The 27,730-nt window shown below is 53.4% G+C and overlaps 4 protein-coding genes across 5 annotated transcripts; all 4 read right to left on the minus strand.

The window, feature by feature from the left end:
- Nucleotides 1–341: 341 nt before the first annotated feature.
- On the minus strand, nucleotides 342–13,308 carry RAB11FIP1 (RAB11 family interacting protein 1). Its single transcript, XM_052701900.1, has 6 exons — nucleotides 12,912–13,308; nucleotides 9,227–9,669; nucleotides 7,849–8,635; nucleotides 5,055–6,914; nucleotides 4,333–4,438; nucleotides 342–3,329 (listed from the first exon to the last, which is right to left on the minus strand). Exons 1-6 carry the CDS (start codon nucleotides 13,256–13,258, stop codon nucleotides 3,111–3,113), a joined length of 3,762 nt encoding a protein of 1,253 aa, XP_052557860.1. The 5' UTR covers nucleotides 13,259–13,308; the 3' UTR covers nucleotides 342–3,110.
- Nucleotides 13,309–15,032: 1,724 nt separating this feature from the next.
- On the minus strand, nucleotides 15,033–19,155 carry LOC128089998 (prolactin-releasing peptide receptor-like). Its single transcript, XM_052701905.1, has 2 exons — nucleotides 17,097–19,155; nucleotides 15,033–15,795 (listed from the first exon to the last, which is right to left on the minus strand). The coding sequence occupies exons 1-2, from the start codon at nucleotides 17,501–17,503 to the stop codon at nucleotides 15,168–15,170; spliced, it is 1,035 nt and encodes a 344-aa protein (XP_052557865.1). The 5' UTR covers nucleotides 17,504–19,155; the 3' UTR covers nucleotides 15,033–15,167.
- A 123-nt stretch (nucleotides 19,156–19,278) lies between these two features.
- LOC128090001 (nucleoplasmin-like) lies at nucleotides 19,279–21,333 on the minus strand. Of its 2 annotated transcripts, XM_052701909.1 has the most exons (6): nucleotides 20,885–21,333; nucleotides 20,465–20,553; nucleotides 20,264–20,346; nucleotides 20,060–20,179; nucleotides 19,796–19,889; nucleotides 19,279–19,646 (listed from the first exon to the last, which is right to left on the minus strand). In XM_052701909.1, exons 2-6 carry the CDS (start codon nucleotides 20,526–20,528, stop codon nucleotides 19,549–19,551), a joined length of 459 nt encoding a protein of 152 aa, XP_052557869.1. In that variant the 5' UTR covers nucleotides 20,529–20,553; nucleotides 20,885–21,333; the 3' UTR covers nucleotides 19,279–19,548. The 2 variants fall into 2 exon arrangements, with proteins under 2 accessions (XP_052557869.1, XP_052557868.1); XM_052701908.1 differs by lacking the exon at nucleotides 20,885–21,333 and having other exon boundaries at nucleotides 20,465–20,861.
- A 115-nt stretch (nucleotides 21,334–21,448) lies between these two features.
- ADRB3 (adrenoceptor beta 3) lies at nucleotides 21,449–24,339 on the minus strand. The gene is made up of 3 exons (XM_052701903.1): nucleotides 23,012–24,339; nucleotides 22,548–22,615; nucleotides 21,449–22,171 (listed from the first exon to the last, which is right to left on the minus strand). Exons 1-2 carry the CDS (start codon nucleotides 24,256–24,258, stop codon nucleotides 22,576–22,578), a joined length of 1,287 nt encoding a protein of 428 aa, XP_052557863.1. The 5' UTR covers nucleotides 24,259–24,339; the 3' UTR covers nucleotides 21,449–22,171; nucleotides 22,548–22,575.
- Nucleotides 24,340–27,730: the final 3,391 nt, after the last annotated feature.

The following is a 27,730-nucleotide window of genomic DNA, read 5'->3' on the forward strand; positions in this document are numbered from 1 at the left end:
AGGGATGAATGCAACACAAAGGAGCTGCAGGGCGAGGACGTTCAACACGAGGAGCTTTGCCTGCAGCAGCACAGGCTGTGGGTTCAGGCTGCGGGTCACTGTTGAGCCATTGCTGCCTTTTTCACGTTCTCAATAGGCACAGCGTGCTTCAAAGTCCCCTCTGCCCCACAGCTGCCAGGAGACAGAACATACCCAGCATCCCACACCTCAATTAGGAGATGTTATCCAGAAATCAGGTGACTCTGACCATCACAAACAGGTTGAGGAAGGGCCCGTGGAGCTGCGCTCAGACATCCGCTGCCTTTCCCTCTGACACAGGAAAAAACACAGCGATGAGAACATTGGAATTAAAGTAATTTTATTGTAGTGTTCCACAAAACCAAAGGGGGGTTAAAAACAAACAGTACCTGCAAATAAAAGCAGACCCCATAAACGGAAAAATACATATAGGTCCTTCAGTAATCAAACAAGAAAATGCACTCGATTCTTAGGTCCCTTAAAATCAAGGTAAGCACCCCTTACACCAAAGAAAAGCTTTAAATAGTGTTGCTAACCAAAGATGGAGGTCTGAGGTTTGTGCCACGTTTCCACAGCTGCGGAATGGAAGTGTGGCTCATCCAGGAGCGCTGCCTGCAGCAGCACCTGTCACCACAGGAGATAACCCACCACGCAAAGGCCATACACCTCAATGGGCAAAGAGGTAACTGGCAAAGGACAGTACAAGTTTTAAGGCTTTGTCTCTAAGGAGACTCATTAATCAGTGTTTTGTTTGCGTGCAGAACCTCGAGATGCCCATTGCTGCCAAAAGGAATGCACAAAACCCACTGTAAAAGCTTTGTGGAATCCAGACTGCAGGAGCACTGCGCACAGCATCACAGAGTGCAGCAGGAACCACAGCAGTGCCCTCACTGCTGAAGTGAGAACCATAAAAGCACATCAGGCCTTCCTCAGCCTGCGTCCAGTGATGACTACCAACAGCAGCATCTGTGATTTGGAACTGTTAACATTGTTTGAAGGCACTACTGGTTTTTCTGTCTCTCTAAACCAGAAAAATCAGGAAGGTAGAAGTTTATCCATGAGGTATTGGGAACCATTTCTTTCCAGAGATCCACAGGGAGGAAGCAAAGCACTTCTCCACCCCGCTGCCATTTCCAGGCAGGAGGAGCAGCATCCATTCCCAGCAATGCCGAGCGGAGCCACCCAAAGCCCTGCAGGAGCTGAAGGTACTGCTCAGAACTTCTGCATCTCAGAGCCATCTTTCACAGAAGAGGGTACAGAAAAGCACCACCTCGAGCCTTCAAAGACTCTTAAAGATGCTTAAAGCAAAAGGGTTTCCTTGATTTGAGCTTCTGATGCAGGAGAGCTGCCAGGAGAGCTTTGATTTCAGCCATCCGCCCAATTACAGAAAGAAAATGTGATTAACAGCACGCTTTGAGTTTTCCAATCAACAAACATCTCTAGGATAATATATTAGCTACTTTTCACTACAAAAATACAGTATTTACTTGAGAAGACTCCAGTAATTTTCAGTGTTTTATGAAACTAGTAAGATTATTGCTAAGAGGTTAATAATCAATCCCTCAATAAAGTGCTTTGCTGTAGGAAAACTGTGTTAGAAACTCCTTTCAGGCTACGTCAGAAGTGACCTAATTAATAGATTACTTCAACCACAGAAGGTAGGAGTGCTCACTGTGTTCCTCTGCTGCACACTCCTTTGGTATTTCAGCTTTCTTTCAAGGCATTCACAAACGCTGGTGAACTTAAGAGCTGCAAAGAAATTCAGTTTGTTGACCTTGGACAAGAGATGACCACAAAAAACAGGGGCATGTTTAATTTTCAGTGGAGAAAGCCTGCTGCAGTGGCTGCTTCACAGCCCTGTGCTGCTGTTCTCTGCCTGAGGCAATGCTGAGAAGCATTTGTCTCTACTGAGCTGCAAAGATGCCACAAATTAAGGAATATTTGATTGTCTTGCAGAGCCAGCAGCACGAAATTTTCGTTCCTTTCTGAGCTCAGGTCACAAAGAACACAGCAGGATCTGAGTGCTGATATTCTGACTGCTCCCATCCCAAGGGGAAGAGTGGAATTTGGTTCCTTTTGTACGCTGGATACAAAAAAAAAAAAGAGATGAGTTTTAAGCCTGATCACCCTTGAAGGCTGCTCCAGGGGAAGCTCCAAAATTCAAGGCACTTACATGCAATAAACTGCAATGGTCTGACACCAAAACCATCACAGAACTTTCACACAGGAGCCACAGGCCATGCGTGTGCACACAGAAATCCACCCCAACCCAGGAGTACTGAGCAGAATCCAGGAGTTTCCACCTTTGCCTTCCCTGTTCAAACAGCCTTCGAATCAGGAGTTTAAATCCAGAGGAGAACAGCTTCCACCACAACGTACCGTCAGCCCAAACCCAGTGCTACTCCTTATTCCCATGGAAGACAAACATCCCACAGCATCTGTGTTTAAAACCCTGTAAGCCTTCCTCTTGGAGAACTGCTTTGTTTGTGTTGTCTCATTCATTTTGCTTTGTTTCCTCCTTTCCAAACTGAGGTTTAAACTCGCACCCCGTTCCAGGGCATTAAATTGCTTTTAAAATGCAGCCCACACGGCTCTGTTCTTGAAGCATTCATTCTTTGGATTCCTCCAGTGTCAAAAGATAAAAGGAAAAATCAAATCCTCGAGCTCTACTGTATGAGATTTTATATTGCACTACAACTTCAGGTGCAGACAGATGAGTAACTGATCTATCAAAGCAGCTCAAAAACAGCAGAGAAAAAATCTTCATCGAAGGATCAGCAGCGCTTTGCTGGCAAGGGAAACACACAAAACAACAACAAACCCTTCATCCTTCCTGTGGCAATCAGACTTTGGGTTAAATGCCTGAACAAATCTTCCCCAATCATGGAAAAAGACCTAAAAATAAATATGGGAAATGATTCTACTTCTGGAGCTCCATGTACGTAAGCACTACTCCAACTGATGGCTGCTCAGAAACAGAAGAGCTCATTGTCTGCAGGCAGCACAGCGGTGTCACCTATTTCATGTCGTCTCCTTATTAATCAAACTCTGCTGGCAGGATCTCAGCCCTTTGTTTGACGTCCAGAGATCTCCTACATCTTCCCAGCTTTTCTGTTTCCAGAAGTTGAAACACGAAGAATGTTTGGGGTTTCTTCCATGACTCTGACAAGCAAGTTGTCGATGTAGTCTTCAAGCTCACGCACCTGGAGATCCTTCTTGGTGATTGTGTCCCTCTGTTTCAGGACCAGCTGGATCAGCTCATCATGTGTGAGCTGAGCATAAGCATAGGCAGGATCCGAAGGATTGTATTTCTGCAAAAGAAAGGCAGGGTCATCTCACACTGCAGGTAAGAACTGAATGCTGTCCAAGAGGTGGTTTGGAGTTCAGGCAGCAAGGAACTGCCTTGCACGTCCATCTGCCAACACAAAGCTGCTCTTCAGAAGTATTGCTGCTTCCCACCTTTGTAGAGCTACATCCAACCTCAGTGGATGCTGCTCATTGAAACCTTATGACTGCACAGACCTGAAATACGCTGAAGACCTGGGAGGTCAAATTCAGGTGAAACAGCACAAACCCTCCCACAGGCCTCAGGCATTTTGCTCTCCTTCAGATTATCACCACAAACACACTTGGAAAACTCTGCCTTAAACTCCACAGATATTTCAACATGACAGGTTTCTACCATTTAAATTAAACTTTCTTCTTTTCCACTTGTCCCGGAAGGAGGCACTGCAGGATTAGCTTTAGAGGTCACTTGAGACCAAGATTATCAGAAGAATAACCCACTCATTAAATCTGAATGGTTATACAAGCTGCACAGCGACGCTTTTAGGAAGCAGAGGATATAAAATCAACAGATCACAAGGCAGCAGCCACCCCAGGATACCTTTTCCCCATCTTTAAGATCCACAAACCTACTTCAGGGCAAAAAGAAGCTTTGCAGACTAATCACGTTTGCGTATCGACAGTGACCAATTTGTCCAGTCCTTCCTGCTGATCCAAGTTATGCAGCTCACAAGCAGGACCAGCACAGCAGCATCACTCAGAGCTGCAGCTCTGAACGTCCTGCTCACCTCTGGGCAGTCAGGCAGCAGCCTTCCATTCCCTCCACTCAGAAACCCCTGAGCAAACAGGAGGCTCTGATGCTGTTACTGATGAGATGCAAGAAAACAATCAAGAATGCCCCCACCTCTAAGGGCAAAAGGAAGCAGCACATTCCCCATGGTGTGAGCACAAGCACAGGGATACAAAACAGGAGACACAAGCCTAAGCAATGTGTGGGAGCTGAGTTTGAAGTGCTTCTCTCCACCTTACCTTTACGTTCATCTCCAGCAGCTTCTCATTCATAGCGCTGATGACATTCAGGTCTTTGCTTTGGGACTTATTTGCTGTGGTGTTCATTGGCTTCACAGGATGAAGTCTGTAACATCACAAAAGGCTCGTGTCATTCAAGCAGGACGTTGATACTGGCATTACATCTTCAGAGTGAAAACAAATGCAGTGAGAAACTGGGGGAAATCCCTACTCTGCGCTCCCTCCCACTCCAGAGATTAAAGATTCTACTTTGGGAAGATCGAGCATCTCTGCCTCAGCTCCTCTAAGTGCACTCCAGTTCTTTCTGCTGTCTTTACTGACTTCAGGCATAAAGAACTCCATAAGACTTCAGGAGATAAAGAAGCAGTAACAAGGGAAATATATCCTAAACAATGTCACAAAGGAAAAAGCAAGGTCAGTCCACAGGAGAAGGCAGTAATACCAGCAGTTATTCCCATCTTCTGTGCACCAGTGTTTGAGTTCTTAATGAATCTGTGGTTCTTTCAAAACACCAAATGCTTCTGCTCTCATGCAGGCAGTGCAATTTATCCGATGGGATTTTGTGCCATAAAGTGTCAGAAGGTGTTTTATTGCTCAGGATTCGTAGTGCTGGTTCTAACAGAGAAGGAAAAGGCAAAGCTCACATCTAAGGCAAGGCTCACATCGAGGGCAAGGCTCTCAGCACTGAGGTACCTTCAGTGTATTTCCCATGTTTCTCTCACCTGTGCTTAGGAGACACGGTTTCACCACTCTGTTGAGTTTGGTTAGGGTACGTTTCAGAGGGTGAAACCCATGCCTGAAGAAGCTTCTTCTTGCCAGAATTTCCTGCTTTATCTGCGAAGCCCTCTGCTGTTGGCTTTTTCGGAGACTCTGCTCTCTGACTTGGGGTGTCAGAGGAGAGGGAGCGAGAGGAGGAGCGAGGCTGGGAAGAACACGACAGGGAAGAAGAGGAAACAGAAGGCTCAAAGAAGTCACTCTCTGCACGCTCCCCAGCACCAGCACTCCTTTCTTGTTTCTCAACATGACTTTGCTCACTGGAATGAGGCGTCATACCTGAGTCAGGTGGCTGCTTACTGACCCCGTGGCCGTGCCCTCCTGCAGGCAGCACAGGCACAGCAGTTCCTCCTCCTGCACACAGGGTTACTCTGCCTGCAGCAGAGCTATCAGAGCTCTCCTCCTGGTTCTCATGCAAAGGCATTCTATCTACAGGCTCTGAAACATCCTGATCACCTGCAGCAACGCCGTGGTTTTCCTGACAGTCACCCTGCAGCTCATCATCAGAGCCTGCCTCAGGAATAGCAGGAAGGGCAGCCGACCTCAGGCCGTGATCTCCGGTAACTGAAAGGGCAGAGTGCAGATTCGTGAGAGAATCAAACAACTCCTCGTCCCCTTCCTTCCTCACACGTCTGCTAAGGCTGTCAGCTCTGAGTTTTACTGGTGGGACGAGGGCTGCCACTGAGCCGTTCTGGGGGAGGGACCCACGAGCACCAGGGCTTTTCTCATCCTGTAAAGCAAGGCCAGATGCAGAGCCTTCGCCCTCCCCTGAAGGCCCGACACTTAACTCGTCAGCCTGAGAAACTGGGGGGCATTGCTGCATTAAAGACAGCCGTGGTGCAGGCTGTGGTGCGACAGCCCCCTCCCTGCCAGCTCTCCCTGCTGCAGCTTCCTGAGGAGGCTGCGTGTGGGCTGGGTTCACAGATTGCACTGGAGATGCAGGAGCATCCTGAGGCTCTGATGTGGGTGAATGCTCCTCCCTCCTCTTTTCACTCCACGCCTCCTGCTTCTCTTTGAGCTTACTCTCAGAGGAAGGTGACTGTTCAGCACTGTTCTCTGTGTAGAGCACTGACTCGCTTGTATTTAAAGAAGGGTCCACCTGCCCCTGTACAGAATCACACTGATTCTTTGGAGCCACACCAAGGTTGACAGAAAGAGTGCCAGCAGGGTTTGCTACAGCATTTACATTACAGGTTGAAGCCACACTCACACCTGAAGCAGCGACAGCAGAGTAGCTCAGATCAGCAGAAAGTCCTGCTGAGGAATTGTCTCCATCACCAGGAAGGCCAACAGGGGAAGAAGCAGAGACAGCTGTGAGACCTGGCTCATCCAACCCCCATCCAATCTTGGATAGAAAGGGGTTATTGCCATTAAAGCGACCACCAGAATGGAGAGAAGGTGCAGGCAGAGGAGATGTGGAAGCACGTGCATCAGAGCCTCCAGGATCCCGGCCCCATTCAGAAGCAAAAGGATTATTGCCACTGTGAGAGACCTTTGGGAGCCCTATGGGAGCAGAGGCTGCAAGGTGATGGGATGAAGGGATGGCAGTGTGGTCAGAACCCGGGGCTGGGGACTCCCTGCCCCAGCTGGGATTAAAGGGGTTCTTGCCACTTAAAAGCTCTGCAGTGAAAGGAGAAGGAAGAGATACAGAAGTAACGCCCTCGGAGCCTGCTACTTTCTGTCCTAGTTTAGGAACAAAAGGATTGTTGTCACTACTGATGTGGGGCACAGGCAGATAAGCAGGAAGGGAATCAGGTGCAAGAGTAGGAAGAGTGGCTTTGGTTTCCTCCTCTGAAGACAGGCCCAGTCTGCAAAAGGGACAAAAAACTTGCATGTCACCTGTGGATGCAACACGAGGCAGCAACAGACAAGCTTCAGCACCAGACTGCACCACTGCCTGACAATGGAGATAAATTACACAGCAAGAGAGCCAGGAGCTTATCTAACAGACTAAATATGCTTAAGTGCTCCTCACAAACACCTGATGGATGTCAAAATGCTTCTGCTGCCATCTGCACACTCAGGTTGCCTCAACTTCTGCATCCCAAGCACTTTCATTAGTAGGACACTTCGTGTGCAAGATGTTTAAACAGGAAGAAGCACTGAAAACAGAGAGTTAGAGGCAGGCAAAACATAGCCTTATTAGTAAGACAGATGTATTTACACACATATATATGATACCACAGACACAGATATGATACCACATACACACAGGAAGGAGCAGAATTTCCGAAAAAGCCTTGAGTACAAAATGCCACAGATGTACTTGCTGCTGCTGTGAATGTCAGAAGCAGAAGGGCTCCAAGGTTAACTCTTTTGAAGACCACAGCAAATAACAGAAGGGAGAAGCAGAGATGTTAGAACTGATATTTCAGCCCTTGGATGTGTTCCAAGCCACGCAGCTCTGACAGAAGAATGTTAGTTTCTGCAAAAGGAGCCAGCAAGAAACTTACCCCAGACTGTGAAAAGATGCTTGTGCTCAGGGAACTGCTATTTTGGCATCACTCACAGGTAATATCCCTACATCAATCTATTACTCACATTGAAAAATTAAAAAAAGAAATACCTGTGAGCAATGCCTAGCTCCAAGCCCCCAACTCCCCTCCCCCTGAGCAGCACGCTGCTGCTGCGTGCAGCACATCAAGCTCACAAGTGCTGCTCTGGGGTAGGAAGCACCCTAACTAAACCTACAGCCACTGAGTGTCACCATTTATGTCAGCACGTGGAGCAAAAGTCACTGACCTGGGTTTGACAGCTTTGGTCTTTGCTGGTGCAGCTGCTTTCTCAGGTTTCCGTTCTTCACCAAAAGGGTTGAGAGGCTGCTTACTTGTGAAGCCTTCTGGCTGGATGTCTTCCGAAAGGTTTCCTCTGTTTAACTCTGTTGGAGGTTCAAGGCATTTGGCTTCCTGTTCATTTTTCTCTTCTGTGGCTTTGTTTTCCTCTTCCTTCTGAGTTCTGTCTGGAATACTTTCAGCATCGCTGGTTTTCGCTGCTTCCTTTTTCCCCGTCACCAGCGAAAGCAAGGCAGACTTTTTCTGGTCTGTTTTTTTGGTCTCTTTGGTAACTTCAACACTCACAGGAATGTTGGTTTCCGCACATTCCTCACTGCTCAGCAATTTGTACGATGGCAAAGACATAGCTTTAAAGGTCTCCAAGGATGCAGACCCAGACAAAGCATTGCTGGGAGTCGTTCTTTCCATCTCCTCAGGTCCTTTAGCAGACCTGAAAGAGAGATTCTCTTCTGAAGCAGAAACCTGCTTCTTCCTGAAGTTGCGAGGAGAGGGAGAAGAAGCTGGAGTGCTGTCCTTCAGGGTGCTCTCCTCCATATAAACATGACTGCCATTGATACACAAACTGGACTTGGAAACCGGATCGTTTTTAGATTTAAGGCCGCTAAATAAAGAGAGCCCTTCTTTCTTGGTGTTGCCAGCAGCTGGTTGGTTCAGCTGCCTGCTGTCCAAAGTTGCTGCTTTACGATGTTTAAATACAGAAGGAGAGGACTTCTCATCTAGAGGAATTTCAAAGGTTCCTGGAAAAAAATAAATAGGGGGAAATTCAAGATTTCTCTGATGTTTGCTATTAACAACTCGTTAACTGATCACAGCTACATGAGTGTGACTCCTCTGGGTCCCTCAGTGCTGCCAGCCCTCTGCACGCAGCTTCTCAGCACCTACAACCATCAGATATCCACTATGGAACCACACCACTGCAGGTTAGGCTCACGGCTGCTAAGCCAGCCCAAGATAAGCTTAGCTGAGAATGTCTGTACCTGCAGAAGTTCCAGGTCAGGCTGGATGCTGCTCTGAGCACCCTGTGGTGCCCCTGTTCATCGCAGGGTAGTTGGACCAGATGGCCTTTAAAGGTCCCTTCCAACTCAAACTCCTCTATGACTCACAGAATGGCCAGGGTTGGAAGGGATCTCAAGGATCACAAATCTCCAACCCCCTGCCAAACGCAGGGCCACCAACCTCCACGTTTAATGCTAAACCAGGCTGCCCAGGGCCCCATCCAACCTGGCCTTGAACACCCCCAAGGACGGGGCATCCACCACCTCTCTGGGCAGCCTGTTCCAGTACCTCTCATGGCTCTGAGCCCCGTGCATGCAGGGTGCAACACTCACCTTCTGAGGTCGGAGAGGTCTCCGAATCCTCATCATCCCACTGCGGCTGGAAATCCGTGGGTCTGAGCCTCACCCTGGCAGCCACGGGCTGAGGTGTGGGCAGCACCGACATGGACTGGGAGAGGGAAGTCTTCTGGAGGCCAGGTTTGGAAAACAGCGTTTTGAACTTGGATTTCTTCTTTTCCTTCTCAGATGCTTCATCTTCGCTGTCGGCAGGGGAGTGCGTGGTGTTGGGCACGATGGCTGAGGCTGTGTCAGAGAGCCCACTGCTCCGCTTCCCCTTCAGCTTGTCCTTGAGTTTGCCAAACGGGGAGCGGGCCTTGTCCTTCATGGACAGATCAAACATGCTGGCAGTCAAGTTGCTCCTCATGAACTGGATGTCCACTTCGATCTCCCCTCTCTCCTTTTCCTTTTTCCCTGGTTTGGAGCGCAGTTTGTACCACCTGCAAGAAAACAAGGAGATTTCTATCCTCAATAAGACATGGTTGAGGACCAACGATGTGAGCGACCCCCAGACACATTGAGAAATTAACAGGAGGTGCTGTAAGAATGCAAAAAGCCTACAGTGCAGAAAAAAAAGCAAAACCTTTAATCTTACGACGACGTCACCATCCCAGAACCCACAGGAAAACACTTTCTTATTGCAAAGAGAAAGTTGTTAGCGAAATTTGTCTTCTTGTTTGGGATCACAAACAACACATGGAATTGACGTGGGTCAGCTCAGCCACTTTTTTTCCTGTACTTTCTTCAGGCTTCCTGAAATTCACAGATTTAAGGCTTTGAAGTGGGTGCAAAGGGAGCTGCCGAGCTGTACCAGAAAGGTTACCCATGCCTCCCACACCCTCATACCATTCATTCCAGCTCCTTTTCAGCAGCTATGGTAATGCTTCTTAAGCTAAAGAACCCCTAATCAACACAGCAAGATCCAAAACAAGAGTTACAGAACGGCTGGGACTGCCACTCAGCTCTGAGAGAGAGCAACTGGGTCAAACCATGAGATCTGCTCCAGGCAGAGCCTTATTCCCTTCTGAAACACAGCACAGAATGGGAACCAAGCTGCAAAGCCAGCACCTGCCTGCACTGCACTTGCTCAATTCCTGCTCCTTACGTCCCCCTCAATGACATTCAAAGCACAGTAGTGCCAGAGAAGGGAGGTTATCAGTGCTGCATGCCAAAGTATTTGTTTATTTTGTGTCTATTGAGAGAGCTGCAGGCGTCCTCCCTCCACTGAGTTGATAGAAAGGACGCCTGGAGAACGCTGACATTGCCTTGCAAAGGGCAGAACTCCATCGAGTTCACACTTCAGTACTTTGTGTGGAGGAGAATAAGAAAAAGCAATTTGCTCTGATGAACAAAACAAAGCAGAAGTGAATGAGCGAAGGCTGTGGGAAGCTGGAACCTCCCTGGACAGCCCTCTGTGCCCATGCTTGATGCCAGCAAAGTACAGGGCAGACTTTGCTCTGCATCGTGTAGTTTCTAGGAGCTACCTGTATTGCATAGGCAAATTTTAGCTGCAAACAACCAGCGCTGTCAGCCACTCCAAAACACAAGCCGTGGCTCTGGCCAGCACCCAGGTCACAGCACAGGGCTCAGCAGCAGCCCCTGATGCTCTGTGCCATCACAGCAGCTACGTGATGGTGGAAGGAACAGGCTGCAAACAGGAAAGCAAGAGCAAATCAATGTTAATGATGGGGAATACCATCAGTTTTCCCAGGAGCACCAAAGTAGCATTTTTCCATGCTTCTCCCTTGGTCCCAACACAAAGAAAGGAGCCCATGCCAACTGGCTGGCTGTAAGCACGAGGCTCTGCATGTAAACACATCACAGCCTGACACAGCCCCTAATGACAGCTATGTGCTAATTAGGACTTCACAAGCTTTGTTAACAAACACGACCCAGACCTGGCTCTGACCAAACCGGTGTGAACAGCACAGGAGGAAGGTGACTCAGTGCTTGTTCTCAAACCACATCACAAAGTGCTGGTGCTGTCCCAAGCTCCAGGAACCACCCCAGGGCTTTCAGGACACCGCACAGCTGTGTACGTCCAAAGGTGTAAGTATGACACAGAGCTGCACAGCCTATTAAAGGAGACACCTTCCTGCTCACAGCCTAACAGCCAGCAGTGACAGGAGCCCATATAACGCCGAATTATCTGCTCTTACACGCAATTAAGCTCCGCTAAGCATTCATTAAGACAAATCCATGTGTGCTGGCAGCACTGTGCTTTCGTTCCCTGCCTGAACTAAGTCTCAACTGAGACAGGGGAGGTTTGGGTTGGATATTAGGAGGAAGTTTTTCACCCAGAGGGTGGTGAGGCGCTGGAACAGGTTGCCCAAGGAGGTTGTGGATGTCTCTGCAGGCATTCAAAGCCAGGCTGGATGTGGCTCTGGGCAGCCTGGTCTGCTGGTTGGCCACCCTGCACATAGCAGGGGATTGGAACTGGATGAACAATGTGCTGCCAACACACAGAGCTTCTCCAGATAACTTCATCCCTCTCACCGTGACCTGCAGGCTCTCACATGTAAATATTTAAAGAGGAAAGCTGAGCACAGCCCTGAGGTGATCGCTCGGATCACCAGCAGTGCCACAGCAGCGGGGCTCAGATCCCCATTGCCCCCCACATCATCAGATCCCAATGCAGCCCTACAGGATGGATGCCACCATTCCCTCAGGCATTCCCAGCAGCGCCCTCAGCTCCTCCCTAAAGGGCACCCAGAACCACTCAAATCCCTTCAAGAGCCCCCTGGGAGCCTTCACAGAATGGCCAGGGTTAGAAGGAACCTCAAGGATCACAAATCTCCAACCTCCTACCACACGCAGGGCCACCAACCTCCCCATTTAACACCAACCCAGGCTGCCCAGAACCCCATCCAACCTGGCCTTGAACACCTCCAGGGATGGATGGGGCATCACAGCCTCTCTGGGCAGCTGTTCCAGCACCTCACTGCTCTCATGGCAAAGAACTTCCCCCTGACATCCAACCTAAATCTTCCCTCCTCAACATCAAACCATTTCCCCTTGTCCTGCTTTCATCTCCCCTTTCAAAGAGTTGATTCCCCTCCTGTTTGCAGGCTCCCTTTAGGTACTGAAGGCTGCAATGAGGTCACCCCGCAGCCTTCTTTTCTCCATGCTGAACAAGCCCAACTCCCTCAGCCTGTCTTCATTGTGGAGGTGCTCCAGCCCCCTGACCATCTCTGTGGCTCCTCTGCACCCTCTCCAGCAGCTCCCTGTCCTTCTTGTCCTGGGGGCTCCAGCCCTGGACGCAGTGCTGCAGATGGGGCCCCACAGGAGCAGAGCAGAGGGGGACGATCGCCTCCCTGTCCCTGCTGCCCCCTCTCTGCTGTGGCCCAGGATCCCATTTGCTTTCCGAGCTGTAATCACACACTGCTGGCTCATGTTAAGCTTTTCACCCATCAAGACCCCCAGGTCGTTCTCTGCCGGGCTGCTCTCAAGGACCGCTCCTTCCAGTCCGTATTGATGCCTGCCATCCCACCGGCCCAAGTGCCAAACCTTGCACTCTGCCGTGTTGTGGTTCATCCTCCAAGCCTACTGAGGTCCCTCTGAACGGCATCCCATCCACCACTCAGCTCGGTGTCATCAGCAAACCCGCTGAGGCTCCTCCCAACGACCCCCCCCCCCCCCCCCAGGGCCCGCAGTGCCACCGCCGGTCTCTCCGTCCCCTCACCTGCAATGCCTCCGCCCTCCGTCCTCCCTCAGCGCCGCCAGATCGACTTCGGCGCGGCCCAGGAACTTATCGAGGCCGACGAGCGCTCGGTGCAGCACGGTGAGGCGCAGCGCTGCGGGTCGAGGCGGCGGCGGCAGTTCGAACGTCGCCTCCTCCCTCCACAACGGCTGCCCCTGGCATCGCTCCGCCACCGACGTGGAGAACTTGTCGCGGCCCAACGCCATGACGGCGTAAGCATCGCTGCCGCCATGCCCGTCGGCCGCTTTGGAGCGCAGCCCCCGCGCCTGAAGCACCGTCACCTGGACGTGGGTCGGCACCCAGCGCGGGGCCGCCGCCGCCGCCGCCATGGCGGGCGGTGCGGAGCGATGAAGAGCCGGAAGCTCCCGACGCGGTGTGGCGTGAGCCACGCCCTCGATCTCGCGAGATATGCGGTGTGGGCGGGGCTTGGCGAAAGGGGGTGTGGTCTCGTTGTGGGCGGGGCTTGAGAGTGCGGTGTGCAGGTGTGTGTATATAAAGGTGTGTGCGCATATAAAGGTGTATGTGTGCATATAGAGGTGTGTGAGTGCAGGTGTGTGCATATAGAGGTGTGTGTGTGCATATAGAGGTGTGTGTGTGCAGGTGTGTGCATATAGAGGTGTGTGTGTGTGCATATAGAGGTGTGTGTGTGTGCATATAGAGGTGTGTGTGCAGGTGTGTGCACATAGAGGTGTGTGTGTGTGCACATAGAGGTATGTGTGTGCAGGTGTGTGCACATAGAGGTGTGTGTGTGTGCACATAGAGGTGTGTGTGTGTGCACATAGAGGTGTGTGTGTGCAGGTGTGTGCACATAGAGGTGTGTGTGTGTGCATATAGAGGTGTGTGAGTGCAGGTGTGTGAGTGCATATAGAGGTGTGTGAGTGCATATAAAGGTGTGTGAGTGCAGGTGTGTGCACATAGAGGTGTGTGCACATAGAGGTGTGTGTGCACATAGAGTCGTGTGAGTGCATATAGAAGTGTGTGTGCGTTTGCATATAAAGATGTGTGAGTACATGTGTGTGAGCACAGGTGTGCATGTGTGTGCATACAGATGTGTTCATAAAGGGCACAGGTTTGTGTGTGTGCATATAGGGGTATGTGTGTAGGTACACGTGTCCACACAGGAATATGTTTGTGCACAGGTGCATGGCAGGAATGTTTCCAACCCCTTCTTCACCCATCCCTGCCACCAGGAGCACCTATTTCTCCTCCTTTTCGTCCTCCTCCACCCCCAGAACCCACCTGGGCTGTGAGCCCCACATTGACCCCCATACTATCCATCCCCACTACCTATTTTACCCCCAGATTCAGCCCCCAGGCTGCACATGGGTCGCCCCACCTGTGCCCACACTTCTGCCCTCCCCTCTGGGCCATGGCTGAGCACAGCCCCTCCAGCAGCTGGAATTTAGTATGAAAACAGCAGTTTTGGAGCTGTGTCCCTGCCTTGGAGAGCAGAACCCATCAGCTATAAATAGCCAGCTCCATTAGGTACACAATGTGCAATCACAGGCGGTGCAAATTGAGGCTCAAGCCCTCAGCAAATTGCACCCAGTGGCCAAATGAGCCAGGGAAGGGTCAGCATGGCTTCTGCTGCCCACAGCTGCCTGGAATGGGGACAGCTCCAACGGTGTGGGTTGTAGGGACAAGGAGCTGCACCTGAGAGCACCTTTTGGTACCCAACAGGGCTGGAAGGAAGATGGGGACCAACGCTTCAGCAGGGTCTGTTGTGACAGGACAAAGGGGAAACAGTTTCGAGCTAAAAGAGGGAGATTTAGGCTGAGTATAAGGAAAAAGCTGCTTACAGCAAGGGTGGGGAGGCGCTGGCACAGCTAACCCAGAGAGGTGCAACCTAGAGACATTCAAGGTCAGTCAGCATGGGGCTCTGAGCATCTGATGGAGCTGTGGGCACCCCACTTCATAGCAGAGGAGTTGGACCAGATGGCCTTTAAGGGTCCCTTCCAGCTCAAATGACCCTATGACTCCATGATTCCATGACCCCAAGCACAGCTCCATGCGTGCAGGGCACACACTGCCAGCTTGCTGGTACGCATAGAGACACGCCAGGTGTGACCACCTCATGCAAAATTCCATTCTCAACACCCAATCCTGGATTTAATGGAAGTCATACTATTAAATTAACACGACAGGCAGCTAATCACAACCCAACCAAACTCCTCCTGGCTTTCCCAGGGCCTTATTTCATTCATTCAGGACTACAACACCCCAGTGCCGGAGCCAAGCTCAGAGCACAGCAGCAGCACAGTGGCTGGCAGGGAGGATTCGTGGCTCACAGGAGAACATCTTGCGCAGCTCCCCACGGAAGCGGTCGTGCAGCCAGGCGTAGAGGAAAGGGTTGCAGCAGGCGGAGCTCATAGCAAACCAGTGGCACAGCAGCTGGATGAGCAGGAAATAATGCTTGTCGATGAGGTCGATGTCGATGTCACGGATGATGTTGAAGACGTGGATGGGCAGCCAGCACACCCCGAAAGCAGCCACCACCAGCACGATGAGGCGGAAAATCTTCCTCTTCCTCAAGCGGTCAGACTGAGCTTGGCTCTGCGTGGGATGCCCGGGCACCACGCGGTTCCGCAGCTTCACGGAGATGCAGAGGTAAGACAGAGAGACAGCAGAGAGAGGCAGGATGTAGGTGACAATCAGCGTGCTGTAGGCGTAGGCCAGGCGCTGCTCCTCCTGCTCCATCCAGAACTCCTCGCAGATGGCAAAGCCCTGCTGCTGGAACTCCACGTGGTACGTGTGGGCCACAGCAGGGGCCACCAGAGCACAGGACAGCAGCCAGATGGCCCCCACCACGTAGATGCAGCTGGTGAGCGACAGGCGCTTCTTCAGGGGGTGCACAGTGGCATAGTACCTATGAGAGAGAGCACCCATAGCCCTTAAAGTGTGGGGATGGAGGGTTAGGGAGCGTTTCCCACCTCAGATCATCATCACGGCAAGGCTGGGATTTCATGTGGCTCCTTCCCATTCTATCCTGCATGACAGCTGTGCCTCACTGAGGGAGAAACTGAACCTTCTGCCTGCGGTCAGGGCACAGCCACTGAGCTGGGCATGGGCTGGGAGCGCAGCAGAGCTCCAGCCAGGGTGTGCCACAGCCAAAGGGACTGGGATGAAACCACACAAGATGAAGCTCAGCAATGATTCACGGTGAGGACCGTGGATGCCTCTGTAGTAGGAAGAGCTCAAATTTCTGCTTCCATCCCCAAAAAGCAGCTTTGATGAAGAGCAAAAGAACAGGGCAAGCTCATGCAAGTTATACCTCAAACCCACCAGCACAGAAGCTCAGCTCCACAGAGTTTTCTCAGCTATTCCACCTCATCCTCCCTTGGTTCTGCCTTTCCCCTTTGCTCTAGGGCTCTCTCTCCCAATATCAGTGGTTTGGGCTCTGCCTGGCTTGTGCAGCTTCTCTGATGAAGCCATGTATTTATGGAAACACAGTTTTCATACATTCCCTCCTCCTCCCCCCCACTACCATCAGGTCCTGCCTGTGTCCATTTCAGAAAGCACAAGCACTCTCCATCCAGGTGACAGAACACAATGTAATTTTGGTGCAAATTGGTGCAGCAAAGGATGAAAACCCGGGAGGAAAATCTCTCTGCTCTGAGGTGGAGGAAGAAGGCTGCGCAGGGGCACTTTGCTGGAGCCCATCCCTGCTGTGCTCAGATAGAGCTGGTGGCATGGGAACATTGCAGACCCAGGCGTCAGCTCCATTGGCACAGTCACAGCAGTGCCACCACCATTGATTTGAGCATAGTAAAGTTGCCGGGACAGCACAGCCTCCCATTTTAGGTCCATGGAACTTTTATTTGGGGGCAAATCTGCACATTTCTAAACCACAGGCATCACCAGAGAAGGCAACATCCAGCCTGAGCTCAGAACAGGGGCACTGCTGCCCAGTGACAAAGCCCCTGGATGCCCACACCCAGTATGGTAGCATTGCCCACTGTGTAGTGCAAACAGCACCAGAAGTGCTACAGCTGGGAGCATGAACCCATCAAACAGCAGCTCTTCTGTAGCACCCATGCAGCAGAAGCCCTGGGATTTTCCTTTTCCAGCTCTGTGCCCAGCACTGAACACCCTGAGCTGCACCACCGAGCAGCATCAGCCCCATCCTGCCCACGGTGGGGACCCCGTGCCACCCCCATGTCCCCTTACCTATCAACTGCGATGGCCGTGAGTGTGAACACAGAGACATAGACTGTCATGGGCTGCATCAGGAACACAAAGTAGCACAGGAACTTCCCAAAAATCCATCCCTGCGGATTGAAGGCGTACGCCAGGGTGAAGGGCACGCAGGTGGCACACATCAACATGTCCGAGAAGGCCAGGTTCCCAATGAAGAAATTGGTGACGTTGTGCATCTTCTTGCTCTTGCAGATGACGTAGAGCAGCAGGTAGTTGCCGAAGATGCCGATCAGGACCACCAGGGCATAGCAGGGGATGATGAGGGGCTTGAAGGACTGGATGAGCTGAACCCCAGTGAACTGTGTGCTGCCGTTGGGGCGGCTCTGCAGGGCCAGCCCAGAGGAGCTGGCATTGGCACCATCGCCACCGGGCTCCATGGCCTCTTTGGGGTGGCTGTAGGATATCCCAGGACCCCAAAACCCAATGGCTCAGGTGGCTCCGATGGACATGCCCTGAGCCTGAGTTCTCCACTGCAGCCTGCTGGCAAGGGAATGGTGTGCAAGGGGGTCAGAAGAGAGGCAGTGCCAGCAAGCAGCCCCTCAGGGATGGCAGCACAAAGTGGAACAGCTCCACGGAGGGAAGAGAAAGGAGAAAGAGGAGCTCTTGGCCCCAAAGCTGGGAGGGATGCACTCACCTCAGCCCGGGCTCAGCAGCAGAACACGGAGCACTCCGGCGGCACTGCAGGAGGGAATCGCAGCTCCGCCAGAAAGGAGCTCCTAATGCTTCTGGAAATCACAAAGGACGTTAATGGGTAAACGAATAAGGATGCTCTGCTACTTTTGCACTGTTGCAGCCCTGCGCGCCTGCACTCCGCTCATCCGTCCCCGTAACGAGATTAGCCAGGCAATCCAAACGTCAGGGCTGGCAGCAGCCGGGCTGCACCGCTCCTCTGCTGCGATCCGAGAGGCTGCACTGAGGGTAACCCGCCATCCTCCCCGAAGCCACTCCGGACTTTCGTTCAATCAGCTGCAAAGGGAAAGAGAGGAACGGGGAGGGGAGGGAAGGAGGGAACTCACCGGCGCCGGCTCTGCCCATGGGGAGAGAATCCCCAGCACAGCACAGCTTCCCCCCCAACTGAATCATCTCAAACCACACCGCAGGCAAACTTTAATTTCCTGAGCTATTTCCACACATCGCCTCCCACTCTTCCTCCACACAGAGCTCACAGCTCTGACCGTTTCTCCCCGTATCAGCTGTCGTTTGGCTCTCGAGTCCGACTAAGTGAAGAAAAACCCACTCCAAAGACTTCAGAAGTCTGTGCTGTGTGCTGAATGAACTGCTCAGGGCTCCTATTGGTGTCAGCCCCAACCTTCACCTGCACCCAGTGCCACCCTCACAGTGACACAGATGGGACCACACACCTCACACTGGGGCACCAGGAAGGTGCAGAGCCCAGCACCCTGCTCACTCCTCTTTGGTTCCCATGGCACTGAGTGCCATCTATTACTTACCTGGCAGTTGCCATGGTTATGCCAAAGCCCTCTCTGTGTTGCAGGATGCGGCCATAGGAGGGGTGAAGGCATGGCCAAGCACAGCCCTCCTGTTTCAGGGCACAGCTGCAGCCATGCAGGGACCACACTGCTTTTGCAGCCAGGTCTAATTGATGGCTCATGGTTTGTGCAGAGTGAGTTCTGTCCCCACAACCCCGTGGGGCAGAGAGCTGCTCCTTTCAGGGTACCACAGCAAGACAAGGAGCTGCATCACCATCTAACTGCACTTTACCTGTTTGCTTCTCCTGTCAGCACACAACAGGAGAAACTGTCACCCTTTGATTGATTTTTGTTAGAGCAGCAAGGATGGCTCCCACACAGGGCTGGGGTATTAAAACCCAGAGTAGGGAAGGTGAGTGGGGATGCACTGCTGTGCCCAGCGGGCATCTTTGCAAACTCATCCCATTGCTGTCAGCCCAGTGTGCCACCAACCCACACCCAGCTCCGCTCCTCATTCCGCTGCAGAGAAATTCCCAGCCAGCTGCTATCATGCAAATAACTGATTTGGGCAATTTTCCTCAATTAGGAGCTTTAATTTGATTACTTCAATGGCTGCTTGTTCTGAACGGACTTTGGCTGCATCTCCCTGGGCTGCTGTGAAGGCTGCAACGTAACTTTACTCTGTTTATCCAAGCAATTGCCAGAGTAATTCCTACTGGAACAAAACCACCATTATGACTGCAGATGGATTGGCAAAAGGGCTGCACAGGGGGGACACAACACACACATTTTAAGACCATCTGGGAGGTGCCAGTGTAGGGAAGGGGCAATGGTGCTCAATAGGATGCTCTGAGACCCACAGCTCAGCAGCACAACCCACAGCATCTCAGCAGCAGCACAATCAGAACACGACTGAGATGGAGAGAAGGATCTATCCAAAGCAGAAGCCCGTTGTGTCCTTGTGTAAGGATCCATCCCATCCAGAGCTGCAACTATTCTCCATCCTGCACTGCCCTGGCATCGTCCTCATCATCTCCATCCATATCCAACAGCTCTTCCTTGTGGACTTTGCACTTGGGGACATCTTCCACTATGGGGAGAAGCATAGTCAGGCCCAGCACCCTGTTGTGGGTGCTTTCTACAGGGCAGGACTCCCCATCCCCAGGGCAGAAGCTGTCACAAAGCCGCTGCAGGACCATCCCTGCTGATATCCAGCCCCATAGCCCAGTTGGGACTCACAGGTAACGTGCTGCCCGCTGAGATAAACCGGTCCAGTTCCACACTGCAGCATGAAGGTGACAGGAGGGACAAACTCCAGACCTTTGAGACTGATCTGCAAAGAGCCAAAGCTCAGAGCAACCCCCCAGATCCACCCAGCCTCCACAACAGCCACAGGACAGGAGATGCTCTGCAGCACAGAGCGCTTTGCAGGCACAACCTGGACAATTCCAGAGCTGGAAAAAGCCCACAGATTACCCAGGGTGAATCATTCCTTGTTCTTACCATGGGGAGCACTGAGACACGCAGGGATGCGATGGGCACCGGTTTGTGGTCTCCGTAGGTGTTCTTGGACTCCACAGCCACCACGTGCAACTCATCCCTGGCATTGGCCCCCAGGGAGATCTGTGGGTTGGGCAGAGCCCCTATGACAGAGCAGAGGCCCTACAGTGGGGCAGCAAGGTGATAACAGCAAACCCCACACCTTACCGTCTTCAGCAGGACCAGGTGCTCTAGGAAGTCATCGTCCTCCTTCACCACGCAGCTCTGGCTGTTCACACCCAGCTCACAGCCTGTGGACACACAGCCCAGTCCCTGCGTGCACCAGCTGCAAACCTCAGGGGTGCAGAAAGCAAAGGGAAAAAGCATCCCTTGCTGCCCCCCTGCAATGCACTGGAGGCTGCTGCTCACCCCATAGCACAGCAGCTGTCCTGTCCTCTGACAGCAACCTGAGAGCAGGGGAAGAGCTGCTCATCCTGCACAGCACCAGGAACCAGGCCCTACAGAACAAGCACCAGAGAAAGCAGCCTTCAGCTGGCCTGTAATTGTAACAGGGGGAAGAAAAGTGACTTTAGAATGCTTAGAGAAGGTTCCCAAAGTCCAGAGCCAGGGCAGCATTATGCTGGCAGCTGCCACCAGTACAGTTTGCTTTCTGCAAGAGTTGGAGGCAGCTAGAGCAATGCCTTGTTAGCTGGGATAGCACTGTTAAATGAGAAATAAATCCACAGTGACAGCATTAAGAACAGCACAGCCTATTGAAGGAGACTCCTCCAGCACTAAGGTCTCAATGAAAACCAACCCCAGCCCCAAGCATTGCCCTGCAGCCCCCACCTGGCCAGAAAAAGCACCGAACACGAGCTCCCCTTGTGCTGCAAATAAAGAGCAGGCAGCCCATCAGCGCTGTAATTCGGAAATGCAGCGCAGGTGCTGCGGAGGACAAATAGAGGCTCTCAGGTGCTGTCAGTGCATCCTTAGATGCATCCTCTTTTGCTCAGCGCTCGAGGCGGCTGCAGAAAGCAGTGAAGAGCTACAACTGGTTCGAAGCTGCAGGACCGCCCCGGCGGATTTGTTTTTCTCTTTATTCCCGTTACACGTTACGAGTTCCGCGCAGCGCCGGGAGGTGGCACTGAGGCTCCGGATGGTGGCCGTGGCTCTGCTCAGACCCCGCAGCCTGATTCCAAATGTGAATGGGGCGATGCGGCTGTTTGCTGGGCCGGCAAACCCTAGGATGGGGCGCAGAGCCTCCCTGGGGCTGTGAGCAGCACAGAGGCTGTGCCCGGTCCTTGGGAGGGACCCCCAGGTGCTATGGGGATGGGTGCCCGTGGGCATCCAGCCTCAGGCAGCCCCCTACCCTTAGGAAGGGCAAGGCGCCGGTGATGCAGGTGAAAGCTGCCGAGTGATTCCAGAGGTTTATTTCACACAAAAGCATTACAGTCACCACGACGCACGTTTACAACCGATATCATCCCCCAAGTCCCAGCGAGGTGGGACGGTGCGGTCACAAACACCCGTGTTTGCACAGCGCCCTCTGTGCCGCTGTGCTCCGTGCTGTGCATGGAACGGCCGTGCAGCGGTGCGGTGCTGCTGCCTGTTCCTACAGCACGCAGAGGCTTCAGAGCAGAGCATCGCTGCCAGAACCCACAGCATCGTGCAGGGCTCTGGGGAAAGCCTCTCCCGCAGCACTCTTTATCCCTCGCTCCTCTCCTGCCTGTGCTTTTCCCTTGCTGTGGCTCCCAGCATCACACCCGGCTCCGGGAGCTCACTGCAGTGTTTGGGGCAGGACCCAGTGCAGATCACGGAGCAATTTCTTGCCAGCAGGAGATCCTCTTTTCCTTTGCCAACGACACAACCTGGGAAGATGGGGTCCCGTGGGCGAGCAGAGCTGCTGGTCACCACGTCCCAGTGCCAATCCATCTGGGGTGGCAGTGTCCCCATCCCCAGAAGCTGTGCTGGAACCTCATCGTGAAGGTCTCAGGATCTTTTTGCTGCTGCCTTTATCTCTCCAGCACCAGAGGAGCCCCTTTGCTCTCCGTGTGGGTGCGTGCACCAGAGGGTCCTTCCAGCGTTGTACCCTCAGTGCCACTCCTCCTTCCCCACACAGCATCCCCGTCCCAACATCTGCAAGAAGACAGCAGGAGCTGACGGTGTGCATCCCCCCAGCATCACAACTCTGGGGATGCAAAGCAACCACTCCAGGAGCTGAGCCCCTGGAAGGAGAGAGTGCAAAGGAGGGTCTTGGCCTCAGCAGCAGCATGCAAGCACTGCAGAGCAAGCTGCTCTGAAGGGGGTTAAGCACTCTGGGCAGCACAGAAACGTGTCAGTAGACGCCTGCGTCAGCTCACATGCCCGATGCAGGCACATGGCTGTGACCCAGCCAAGGGCTGAGCTCCCCCAGGGAAGGGGACAGCCAAGCTGGTCAGAGGGGACTGCTGCAGAGACAGGGGTGGCCCTGCTGCAGCCACACATTGGGGTCTCCTGTGGAACACACACTTACAGTGCTCCCTGCTCTGCTGCATTCCCAGTCAGACCGAGGGACCCGCTGGCATCTCTCTGCTGGTGAACCTTAAATGAGAGAGCATAGAGAGTAAAGAGCCCACATCCTCCCCATAACAGCAGGGGCTCCCTGAAGTCATCGGGAGTGAGGGGAGAAGGGAAAAGATCCCAGGCACAGGAACACACTCCTGGTGTCCCAGCAGCGTTTTACTACCTGAGGAAATGAACCTCATTCCGGTTGTTGGGGCACTCCCAGAAAGGGACAAAGTGCCCAGGGAGGCACAAAGAACCTCAGCTCTGCAGCCTGGCAGAGGGCTTTAGGGAAGCCCAAAGGCATTGGGCAGCAGTTCCCATTCTATACCCCATCCCAGTGCTCACCAACTCTGCATTCATCAGACCACAGCCCCATCACCAGCAGTCCCCCAGAACAGCACCCTGCACCCCAAGCACGCACACAGTACTCACTCATCCAGCTGCTCGCACAGCCTGCTCTGCGTGCCCTGCAGCCAGCACTCGCCCACAGGCCGCTGCTGGTGGCCACCAGCATGGGATGAGGCATTCTCCTCCCTCCTGCCGCTCCCCTGCACCTCGCTGTCCTCCCTGAGCTGCCCGGGGTCCACAGCCTTGCCGTCCTCCACAGGGTCCCCCCGGGGGCTGAAGGCACAGGAGCAGTGCTGTGGGTCCTGTGGGGCAGCGTGCAGCCGGCGGTCGGCGCGGCGCGGGCAGCAAAGCAGCTTGCGGAAAGCGCTCCTGAAGTCGGGGCTGCGGCAGTAGATGATGGGATTGAAGGCTGAGTTGACGTAGCCCAACCAATTGAGGAAGAGGAACAGCTGGTCGGGCACCAGCGGCCGGCAGAACACCTTGATGATGTTGGCCACGAAGAAGGGCAGCCAGCAGAGCGTGAAGGTGCCCATGATGATGCCCAAGGTCTTGAGCGCCTTGTGCTCCTTGATGGCCAACAGGCGGGAGGGCCGACGCCGCCGCCCTCCCCTGGAGCTGAGGCTGGGGTTCTCCTGCAGGAACCTCACCTTGTCCTTGCCAATGAGCTGGACGTGGCGTGTGGCCACAGCAAAGACACGGACGTAGACGAAGATCATGACGAGCAGCGGCACGTAGAAGGAGACGGTGGAGGAGACGATGGCGTAGGTCATGTTGGTGACAAAGTCACAGCAGCGTGGATCATCGTAACAGCGCACCGCCTGCTCGTCCGCCCCGTCCCGCCACCAGTGGTTCATGATGGGCAGGAAGGAGATGAAGGCAGAGATGGCCCACACCATGCACACCACAGCCCACGCTCTGCCCTTGGTCACCAGCGCCTCGTACTGCAGCGGTGCCGTGATGGCCAGGTAGCGATCCACGGCGATGGCGCACAGCGTCTCGATGCTCGCCGTCACACACAGCACGTCCAGAGAGGTCCACAGCTCACACACCACCGTCCCGTAGGGCCAGTGGCCGCTCAGCAGGATGGTGGCCCCCGGTGGCACCACCAGCAAGCCCATGACCAGGTCGGCGCAGGCCAACGAGGTGACAAAGACGTTGGTCATGGTCTGCAGCCGCGGCGTCTTGGCGATGGCCACGATGACCAGCAGGTTGCCGGCCACGATGACCAGAATGGTGATGCTCAGGGCGGCTCCCACCGCCCACTGCCGGCTCAGAACGGCGGCCCAGCTGCAATTAGGGACGGTGCCGTTGCCTGCGGGAAGCGGGGTCATCGCTTCGGCGGGGGGGCGGGGAGGGAGGCCGCCCAGCTCCGTGCACTCCTTTGCCCCCCGTGCGCTCCACGGCTGCCGGGGCCGGAGCGGGGCTCGGGGCGGCCGTCGCCGTCGAGGCTGCACCGACGTCGGACTCCGTCCGCGGCCGCTACTCGGAGGAGGAGCCTTTAAAGGCACGGGGCGGCCCCGGGCTGCCCCTTTGCGGAGATCAATGAAAGCAGAGCGGGAGCACCGCCTCCCCCCTGCCCCCGGGCCGGATACCCCCGACACTGCGCAGCCGGACCCAACTGCGCCCCTCACCCCACTCGCCCTTATTCTCCCAGTACACGGCTCCTAGTTCCTCACTGTGCATCCTGCCCTGCATCCCAGCTCTTTGCTCCGTGCTCCTCTCTGTTCTCCTCGCATTCCAGGGTACGCAGTGAAGACACCGACCCGACTGCCATCAGAACAGGGATGGCAAAATGACAGCCTCACCCCAAAGAAATCATCCCACAGCCGCTCTTTCACCCCCCCATTTAATGCCCGAACCCTTTCCCCAGCTTCTGTAACCATGCACTGCTACCCCCTTAAGTTTGAGTCAGTGCTGGTGATTTTGGGATCCCCATAATCCATCCTTTGGGATGCCCAGGGAGTTGTGCACCGTGCTGCTCCCATCCCTGCCCCTGTTCCCAGTGCTGCTCCTTCCGAAGGCCCCTGGGCAGACTCCAGGGCAGGGCAATTTTTTCACTATCAGCTATTTATACAAATACTGGAACTTCTAAGACGGGCGCTCTCCAAATATGGCATTTTGAAGTTTCGGCCAAATGGGGGGAATGTTGACAAAGAAGGAAAGGAAATGTGTAAAAAATTATCCAGTTGGCATTTCTTCCCATTCATGAGCTAGCAAAACAGAGCCCGCTTTTTTTACAAGCTTTATCTTTACAAGGCTGTTTGGGTTCTTCAAAGCGGTCAGATGAACTCTTGATGCAAACAACCCCTTCAGCTCCAGCTCTGGCACTAATTGCTGGCACAGGCTGAGTTCTGAGCTTACTATTTCCAGTGTGAGGTGTCACTGGGCTCAAACGATGCATGGCATGAGCAAAACGTGCAGAGGGAGAGCCACAATCTTCTTAGTGTGATGGCACACGTAACCCCAGTGTGTGTTGGCACGTGGAGCCATAATGAGTGTGTATGAAAGAATAAAGAAGTGCAGTGGGAATGGCAGTGGATAACAGAAAATGAAGGCTTTTGGGTGTTTTACTGCATGTTCATGGCACGCTCTGACCACCTGCCTGCTGCCATGTGGATCCTTCCCTCACCTATATGAGATCCTTCACCTATATGAGATCCCTCACCTATATGAGATCCTTCCTCCTGAGCCTTCCTCCTGAAAACACTGAGTGTGGCTCAGTGTTTTCATCCCACTTCTGCAGCTGGAAAAGCTGAAGCCCAGATGGCTGCTCCACCAGCACAGCATTCGGCTCCTGGCAACAAGCAGGAACCCACCAGCAAAGAGGCTGGAAATGCCTCTTGCAAAACAGAGATCCTGCACAGCTCTCTCTTGCTTTCTCTTCCTGCCCCCTTTGTCTCCTTGCTGTCCCCCTCCAAGGCCCAGCAGCCACCATGGCATGTGTCCCCTCTGCCACCTCTGCCATGTGCCACCTGCACAGTGCTGAGCAGTGGGAGCCCTGCCAGCCACGGGGACCCATGGGGTCAAGTGGCTGTTTGGAAAACTCTGGGAAAATATGTTTATGCCACAGATCAGAGCAGCTCCCTTGGCTGTTGCTACAGAATAAACAATGGATGTTTTAAAAATACATCTTTATAGATAGAGACAGGATGGATTAGAGAAGATCCCTTCTTGGAGAGAGCAGAATTGCAGTGGGAACAGGCAGAGCAGCACAGCTCTGTGCTCTGGGAGCTACCAGCACCCATGGGTGTGTTTGGAGGGGAGAAGCCCTCACCTGGTCCTGACAGTCTGGGCACAGTGGCACTGCTGCCTATGGGGATGTAGAGCCAGCTAGCTCCTGTCCTGCAGCCTTCCCCCATGCCAAGGAGGCAGCGTGCACACAGCAAGCCCTAACAATGTGTGTAAGGCCCACAGGGAGTGTTCAGGTCCTATTAATCCCCTGTACCCAGTGAGGGGGTGAGGCATACAGCAGTGCCTGGCACAGTGCAGGTAGTGGGGAGCACTCCTGTGAGCTTTAATCCTCCACCTCTCATGTTCAGTTTGTAACTGCACCCATGAGCCCCATAGAGCTGGCTGCGCCCTGGCTCCAAGGCATGGAGGAGGCAGAGAGGAGGGAAGGCAGCATAGAAGTGATGGGCACACGCCAGCTTCTCCTCCCAGCGTCATTAAAAGCAGCACACTGAATCCTGCCAAGCCTGAGTCAGGCTGATGCCACATCAGGATAAAACAAAAGCTTTTTATAGCTGGGAACTCTTGCTCTCCCCAGCGCACTGTCTGCACGCTTGCTGTTACAGAACAAGTGATAAAAGCAGCGTGAGCCACTGCAGGCTGGGACACAGGCTGGGTGCTGCCAGCTCCTCTTCCTCATCAGGACAGGAAAAAGAAGAGCTCTGCACAGAGCAAGGCAGAGCTGCACCCAGTTCAGCTTTGCACCAGTAAGGGATGGTGCCAAAGGGCTGCTGGAGCCAGGGTTGCATTGCAAAGTGCAGCGCATCCCCAGGGCCACACGGCCACGCTGGTAGGGCAGGAGTTGCTCAGGGAGCATGGATTTACCCCAAACCCTATGGCGTGGCATTGGGATGGAGCACCGGGGTGGGCAAGGGGCAGGGCAATGGCAGTGGCTGTTGGCAGTGGTCCCTCTCTGCCTTTACTGTTTGTGCTGGTGATTAGACTGGGGCTCGCCGTGCTGAAACATTGGGAATAGTTTCCATATCGGATTCCCAAATCTTTCTTTGAAGTTGTTTGGGACGATCTGTCAGCACGTTTCCTTGTCAGCACATAAACAGGCTGTGAGGGAGCATTAACCCCTGGGTACTGCCTGTCCCAGGAAGGCCGGAGGAAGCACTGCATAAACTCTGAGCTCTCTATAAACTCTCCTCCCCAAGGGCTGTCGGATGGGCTCAGCCAGCTGCAGGAAGTGAAGCATTCTCTGCACCAAACAATTCAAACTAATAAAAATGGGATGTTCTGCTGGCTTCCGTGCAAGCAGCCATTTTTAGAACCAAGTTGGCCAAGGCAGGCTCCAAATCCACCACATCTGCAAGGGATGCACGGTGTGCTCCTGCTCTTCCCATCCCAGCCCTGTGGGGTGGGTGGATGCTTCAGGTGGGAGCGCAGTCAGGTATGGAACACAGAGCACATGGCAAAGCTTCCAGGGCATTTCCATCCCCTGGGCTGAAGGGATTTGCTCGCTTTTATGTGCTCTGCCAAGGCTTTGCAGACACGCTCACAAGTGCTTCTCCCTCTCTCCTGCTGACTGGTTTTCCAGCAGCTATTGCTGAAGAAAAACAGAAGTGGAGGGGA

The sequence above is a fragment of the Tympanuchus pallidicinctus genome, unplaced genomic scaffold, assembly GCF_026119805.1.
Source record: "Tympanuchus pallidicinctus isolate F22 unplaced genomic scaffold, pur_lepc_1.0 scaffold41, whole genome shotgun sequence".
In the NCBI taxonomy this organism is placed as follows: domain Eukaryota; kingdom Metazoa; phylum Chordata; class Aves; order Galliformes; family Phasianidae; genus Tympanuchus; species Tympanuchus pallidicinctus.

Coding starts and splice junctions, on each gene's coding strand:
- RAB11FIP1 (XM_052701900.1), bottom strand. CDS start 13,258: ATGGCGGCGGCGGCGGCGGCCCCGCGCTGGGTGCCGACCCACGTCCAG. Junction 6,915..7,848: donor ACCAAAGCTGTCAAACCCAG/GTCAGTGACTTT, acceptor TCCCTTTTGCAG/ACTGGGCCTGTCTTCAGAGG. Junction 4,439..5,054: donor ACCGTGTCTCCTAAGCACAG/GTGAGAGAAACA, acceptor GTGATGTTACAG/ACTTCATCCTGTGAAGCCAA.
- LOC128089998 (XM_052701905.1), bottom strand. CDS start 17,503: ATGGAGCCCGGTGGCGATGGTGCCAATGCCAGCTCCTCTGGGCTGGCC. Junction 15,796..17,096: donor ACGGCCATCGCAGTTGATAG/GTAAGGGGACAT, acceptor TCTCTCTCATAG/GTACTATGCCACTGTGCACC.
- LOC128090001 (XM_052701909.1), bottom strand. CDS start 20,528: ATGAGCAGCTCTTCCCCTGCTCTCAGGTTGCTGTCAGAGGACAGGACA. Junction 19,890..20,059: donor GTGTCTCAGTGCTCCCCATG/GTAAGAACAAGG, acceptor GGCTCTTTGCAG/ATCAGTCTCAAAGGTCTGGA. Junction 19,647..19,795: donor CAGCGGGCAGCACGTTACCT/GTGAGTCCCAAC, acceptor TTCTCCCCATAG/TGGAAGATGTCCCCAAGTGC.
- ADRB3 (XM_052701903.1), bottom strand. CDS start 24,258: ATGACCCCGCTTCCCGCAGGCAACGGCACCGTCCCTAATTGCAGCTGG. Junction 22,616..23,011: donor CTGTGCGAGCAGCTGGATGA/GTGAGTACTGTG, acceptor CTCTCATTTAAG/GTTCACCAGCAGAGAGATGC.